At 35.3% G+C, this 6,957-nt stretch overlaps 1 protein-coding gene across 2 annotated transcripts; it reads left to right on the forward strand.

Moving 5' to 3' along the window:
* Window positions 1–192: 192 nt before the first annotated feature.
* On the forward strand, window positions 193–6,921 carry LOC148618398 (N-acetylneuraminate lyase A-like). 2 transcript variants are annotated; one of them, XM_088577246.1, is made up of 11 exons: window positions 194–286; window positions 1,900–1,964; window positions 2,875–2,945; window positions 3,084–3,171; window positions 3,327–3,381; window positions 3,494–3,569; window positions 4,315–4,407; window positions 5,518–5,663; window positions 6,120–6,245; window positions 6,441–6,480; window positions 6,758–6,921. In XM_088577246.1, exons 1-11 carry the CDS (start codon window positions 269–271, stop codon window positions 6,901–6,903), a joined length of 924 nt encoding a protein of 307 aa, XP_088433372.1. In that variant the 5' UTR covers window positions 194–268; the 3' UTR covers window positions 6,904–6,921. The 2 variants fall into 2 exon arrangements, with proteins under 2 accessions (XP_088433373.1, XP_088433372.1); XM_088577247.1 differs by lacking the exon at window positions 6,441–6,480 and having other exon boundaries at window positions 193–286.
* Window positions 6,922–6,957: the final 36 nt, after the last annotated feature.

A 6,957-nucleotide genomic window follows, 5' to 3' on the forward strand; every position in this document is an offset into this window, starting at 1 on the left:
CAATCATTTTTCTTTGTGTCTAGGCGATTCCATGGTCTTCTCTTTTTGTTTGAAACTTGATTCTCAGTGATAAAATGATTGTTCCCTTAATGCATAGATTTCATGTCACAGAATCTTAATACCTGTCATCCGTTTTTAACATTACGTGAGTCTGAATTGTCAAATCTATACTGATTATATTAGGTATGTAAATTGCTCCCATATCAGTTCATAAGTAGGGCAGTTTGTACATACATTTTGTATTTACATTAAAGATAGTGTAGTAGAAATGGGTGAATCTGTGAAGGTAAGCTCATTTTTTGTTTAGATACAACCCTTATGTTAAAGTATTGAAAAAGTGCGACTGGGTAGTCTTACCAGTGTTTATAGACAAATTTATCTTTACCATCTGCACCATGAAAACCGATTTATTCAACGGGTCATAGTTTTTCCTTTCCTCGTTTGTCTTCCCCGGACTTGACTTTTTATGAGCAACTCGGCGGGTGTTTCTAGAAATGCAGAGGACGCTTACACTACCGGTGCACCTGGTCAATGCTCCCAGTTTTAAGTGGAGTCCGAGTTGCTCATTTACTTTTGTTGCTTTGTATGTATGATTTTAGTTACTTTGTATTCTTTGTTGTGTATGTCTGTTTTCCATGTCTGGTCTTTGTCCCTGGATTACATTCAATTGATGTACCACTATAACCTTGGTTCCCTTGATTACTCTTTATGCCTGTTCCACAGAGAACAGTTATGGTTTACATACTGCAGCGACGAAGACAAATCAATGATGCAGAGACACGATTAACATTGAAACCGTCGCTTAATATCAATTTATAATCAAAAGAAACAAAATTGAATTATCATCACAATAAAACATTTTACCATACAGCAAACCATCACTTTACTTACCACCTATGATACAGCGAAACATACCTGTACTTACCGTCTATGATACAGCAAAACATACCTGTACTTACCGCCTATGATACAGCAAAACATACCTGTACTTACCGCCTATGATACAGCAAAACATCACTAGCGCCTATGATACATCAAAACATCACTATTTACCGCCTATGATACAGCAAAACATCACTATTTACCGCCTATGATACAGCAAAACATACCTGTACTTACCGCCTATGATACAGCAAAACATCACTACTTACCGCCTATGATACAGCAAACATCACTATTTACCGCCTATGATACAGCAAAACATCACTACTTACCGCCTATGATACAGCAAACACTATTTACCGCCTATGATACAGCAAAACATCACGATTTACCGCCTATGATGCAGCAAAACATCACTACTTACCGCCTATGATACAGCAAAACATCACTATTTACCGCCTATGATACGGCAAAACATCACTACTTACCGCCTATGATACAGCAAACACTATTTACCGCCTATGATACAGCAAAACATCACTACTTACCGCCTATCATATAGCAAAACATTACTACTTACCGCCTATAATACAACAAACACTGTACTTACCGCCTATGATACAGCAAAACATCACTACTTACCGCCTATGATACAGTAAAACTACTTACCGATTATGATACAGTAAAATATAACCTCACCGCCTATGATACAGTAAAACATCACTACTTACCGCCTATGATAAAGCAAAACATAACTACTTACCGCCTATGATACAGTAAAACATCACTACTTACCGTCTATGAAACAGCAAACATTACTTACCGCCTATGATATAGCAAAACATAACTGTACTTACTAGCTATGATATAGCAAAACATCACTGTACTTACCACCTATGATACAACAAAACATCACTGTACTTACCGCCTATGATACAACAAAAAAGCCACTTTATTTACCGCCTATAATACAGCAAAACACCAATTTACTTACCGCAATTTTTTTGTCCATTGCAGAAATTTGAAAATTTCAAGATTAAAGGCTGTGTCTGTGCCCCATTCACACTATTTAAAGACAATGGGTAAGTTCAACAACTAATTTCGTTGCTGTGTAGTTTCAGCCCCTCGTCCGTCAATTTCCTGGGATAGAAAAATAACCTTGCAGCAATACATGGTCATCGTGATAGCATAATTAATGCATTAAAACGATTTTCTGGATGATATACATTTTGTACTTATTCTCAAGGTATGAAGACAATTATCATTGTCACTCAGGCACAAATCATCGGCGGGTACAATTATCAATGCCACTCAGGCACGAATCATCGGCGGGTACAAAGATAATTACTATTGTCATTCAGACACGAATCATCGGGGATGCAATTATCATTGTCACTCAGGTACAAATCCTCGGCGGGTACAATTATCATTGTCATTCAGGCACGAATCATTGGCGGGTACAATTATCATTGTCACTCAGGCATGAATCCTCGGCGTGTACAAAGTTAATTATCATTGTCACTCAGAACGAATCCTCGGCTGGTACAAAAACAATAATCATTGTCAGACACAAGTCACTCAGTCATGAAACCTCGAGGTACCAAGACCACTATCATTTCACACAAGTCGCACAATCACAAATGTTCGAAGTTCGAGACAATTACTGTTGCCACAAAATATCACAGTCACGAATCCTCGAGGTACCAAGACAATTATTGTCGTCTCAGTATTTCTATCACGAATCTTCGAGGTTACGACAATAATAGTTGTTACATAAGTCAACATTTCCATCACGAATTTTTAAGGTACCAAGACAACTATCATCATAGCCGCACAAGTCACATTTTTTTGGGTATTTTCCTATAGAAATTATATGCTTCCGAACAGGGCGAAATGGTAGAGGCTAAAATTTAATCGGACGTAGCTCTTAGACTTATTGGAGTGTGATTTTATGTTTTAAATTTTACCCGTCTCATTTCTTTTTAATTACAGAGAAATTAACCTAGACGGGTTAGAAGATTATGCAAAATACCTAGTGGATCAAAAATTCTCGTATCTGTTTGGTAAGTTGGTATGAAATAGCTGTTTAATAAGACTGCAGTTGGAAAACATTTTTTATGATTGAAAGAAAGATACTCACTTTTCAGGATGCTTGGTTTCCTAACATTTTTTGTCAATTGTTATCAATGCATTTTTTGTAGTGAATGGTACTTTAGCTGAGGGTTTATCCTTGACCTTGAAGGAAAGGAAAGAGATCGCAAAGGCATGGATGAAAGTAGCTAAAGGAAGGTTGGTTCATACATTGTAATTGTAGAATATTTTAAAATTGTTTAAATGGTATTTGTTGAGAAAAAAAAGTGTTTGATCTCATTATTTGAATTATTTTTACGTTCCTTTTTTAATCGGTTTCCAGTATCGCAACAAAAATATATTTTTTTTTACAGATTTGGTATAATTCTCCACATTGGTGCAAATAATTACAAAGATTCAAAGGAATTGGTAAGTGTATATTAGAACATTATGATACATAACACTTCCTAAAACAGTATTCAATAAATAGAATCATTTTGTGTAAACGTGCATTTTGTTAAATTAAGTGCCCTCTTTGTAGGCTAGTCACGCAGAAGAGATCGGTGTTGATGCCATTGCATGCTTCTCTCCGTCATTCTACAAACCAGAATCGGAAGGTAAATAATATAGTCAAAGAATCATTCAAGTTCTAATATTTTTAGCGGAAACGAAATTTTGAGAGTGCTTTCTATTTAAATAGTTAGCATGGTGTATTACAGTTCACTTGTATTATTGTGACTACTTATCTTTTGTTTACGTTATTCAAGTCGATCGGAAATTTAAACATGTATTTAGAAAATAGCTATAAAACTGTTACTTATCATAATTGTTCGATTTATCCAACGGGTCATAGTTTTCGTTTCCTCGTTTGTCTAACCCGGACTTGACTTTTTATGAGCAACTCGGCGGGTGTTTCTAGAAAAGCAGAGAACGCTTACCCTACTGGTGCACCTGGTCCACGCTCCCAGTTTTTAGTGGAGTCCGAGTTGTTCATTTGCTTTTGTTACTTTGTATGTAGGATTTTAGTTACTTTATGTTCTTTGCTGTGTATGTCTATTTTCCATGTCTGGTCTTTGTCCCTAGATTGCATTCTTTTGATTACCGCTATAACCTTGGTTCCCTTAATTACTCTTTTATGTCATATTCACATTTTAAACCAACAATGTACCAAACAATTTTATTCTAAATTGAAACAAGATATTCCCTTGCTAACTTATAACATAAAATATAGATACCTGTATAAACAGAAACTATCAAAGTATTATGTAGACATCTACCATAGAAATATCTGAATTGAAATGTTGTCTATGACAAGTGTACGATCCTTTAATGAAATGAAGTATAAACTCTTTGTATTTATAGAGCAGTTAGTAGACTATTTAACAGAGGTAGCAGCATCAGCACCCAACACACCCTTCTATTATTATTGTATCAACTTTATGACGGGGGTCTTTTGTAAGTAAAGTACTTATTCTAGAAAAGTTAGATAATGTAGCAAAATAAATGGAGTGAAATCGGGCAACCACAGTTTAAGCGAATTCTGAAGCTTGCTATTCAAAGAAAAAAGACGGAACACGCAGAGACAGATTCTACGGAATTAAACACAAAATCTTGTAGACATCCAACGAAAATGGAAAAAATAACGAGTCGCCAGCACTCTATCATAGGGCTGTAGCGAAGTAAACGTTTGAGTACGCGTCCTCTGCATTTCTTAAAATACCTACTGAGCTGTCTGTGCTATAGAACAGTTTAAAACAGAAGAAGACTGAAACGAAATAATTTAATGCTTCGATGTAAAAAAAAAAATACATTTAAATATTTTTTAATATTGTACAATTTGCAATTTTGTGTGTATATTTTTCAATGACACGGTATGAATTTGATGAATGAACTTTTTTTTTTTAATTGCGTTCCTCCAGCATATTGTTTTTATTTCTTTTTAAATTGTTTTCTTTCTTACATCCGTCTTGTCCGTGCATCTCCTCAGAAACGGCTGAATGGATTTAAAGCAGTTGAAAGTGGCACAATAATAGACCATATGTAGATGTCTACAAAGGTTTTGAAATTTTAAACATGACCGCCGTCCAAACTTTTTAAAGAGTAATCAAGGGAACCAAGGTTATAGCGGTAATCAAAAGAATGTAATCCAGTGACAAAGACCAGACATGGAAAACACTAATACACAACAAAGAACATAAAGTAACTAAAATCATACATACAAAGTAACAAAAGCAAATGAGCAACTCGGACTCCACTAAAAACTAGGAGCATGGACCAGGTGCACCGTAGGGTAAAAATTCGTCAAAAATTCACCAAAAATGTAAAAGATTGATACTTCAAGTTGCTTTTAAAATTGATCATCACAAGGTCTTCCGATCGGTCGTATTGGAATTTAAAATGACCGCAATTTCAAGGTGGCCGCCAGAAAAAAAAGCATACCCCTCCACAAAAAAAAACAACATTATGTTACGTTGTGCGCAACAATTACACCTAGTTCTACTCTATTTGTGGACACATACTAAGTAATTTTATATAATAAGTTAATAAGGTTTAAATTCTCCCCAGTAAACGATGCTAAGATACTAGAGATGGCAGAGAAGAGAATCCCCAACTTTGTTGGTATCAAGCACTCCTCAAGAGAACTAACAAATGCTCACAAGTGTGTGTTATTAAACCCTAAAAGGTTACAGGTTCTCATAGGATCAGATGTGGTATGTATGAATCAAGTTTTTTTACCCACTTCGCACTGCCTATGTCGTACACAAGTGTACATGCGTTGTGTTGTACGTCAACAGTCGATGGAAGCAGTCGATTTAAATGCTTATGAATATTCAATTCCAATTTTTTATTTAGTGTAAACACACCATCGTATGACCGTCCTTTTCTTTGGCTAACGTACTTGGGTTTCAATAGAGAAGGCATGTCTACGAGACTAGGCATGGACTTTAATCATGTTATACTCCAATGGGTGTATTCTGATGATGAAAATACGTTGCCTTCAAAACGAAGTAGGACTAAGACTTAAGTATCTCATCGGTTTCGTTTATTCTGTAATGACTGATACAATGTAGCTGAACAAAGCACTATGACGTCTTTGTCGTCAAATCAATGGTGTGGCTTTTATTAATTTGGGAACAAATATTACTTATTTTCTTTGAACTTTTCAGCAACTGTTGACAAGTTTGTGTCTCGGTATCGAAGTTCCTGTGATAGCTTCGTTTTTAGGAAAATACTTCGACAAACTAAAATCGGCGTTTGAAAAGGGGGACATGGAAACTGCCCAACAGATCCAGGTATTTACGTGTTTATGAACAGTATATAAATTCTTCTTATTTTGAGGTACATGTATATGAATTGTTGCCAATTATGAATGAAGTCGGATGTTCACTACAGGCAAAAAGTTTAAAACTACGAAAAACGTTTGAAATAAATGATTTTTATGAGCAGTTCTTTTCAGAACTCTGTCAATTCTACTTGTTTTATTACAGTGTCAATTACAGGAAATCAATACGATCAGAGCTGATTGTGGTAAGTAATCATAGTTAAAATTAAAAGTTCAAAAGTCAACAGTACCATTCCATCACGTAACACAGTGGTCTAGGATATCAAAGAATGAAGTTTAAAAGTAAATGATATTATTCCACCAAGTAAATACAATAAAATGTCCCTCATGTAACCACAAAACTAGTCACCACTTTAGTGTATGAACAAAGTGGATTTCGTGAAGACAACAAAAACTGTTATGAGTGCTGAAATTTTATGAAACTCACTTGACATGGACTAATTTTGTTCCTCAATTGAACAGGTGGCGGTATCAACGTTGCCAAGGAGATCTTTAATATGGTATCAGGATTAAATGCCGGTCCGTGTAGACTGCCGTTAAAGAACATGGAGACTGAACAGAAACAGAAGTTAAAAGAAGCAATCGAGGCATCAAAGCTGTTCATTTAATAAAATTTCAATGTTTTAGTAATTGTTTAAGATGGCAAATGTAATTAAAATAAA

Source organism: Perna viridis, chromosome 4 (genome assembly GCF_037379345.1).
Source record: "Perna viridis isolate PV_CMFRI_1.1 ecotype Kerala chromosome 4, ASM3737934v1, whole genome shotgun sequence".
Classification (NCBI taxonomy): Eukaryota; Metazoa; Mollusca; class Bivalvia; order Mytilida; family Mytilidae; genus Perna; species Perna viridis.

Coding starts and splice junctions, on each gene's coding strand:
- LOC148618398 (XM_088577246.1), top strand. Junction 1,965..2,874: donor ACACTATTTAAAGACAATGG/GTAAGTTCAACA, acceptor TTTTAATTACAG/AGAAATTAACCTAGACGGGT. Junction 5,664..6,119: donor TTCTCATAGGATCAGATGTG/GTATGTATGAAT, acceptor TGAACTTTTCAG/CAACTGTTGACAAGTTTGTG.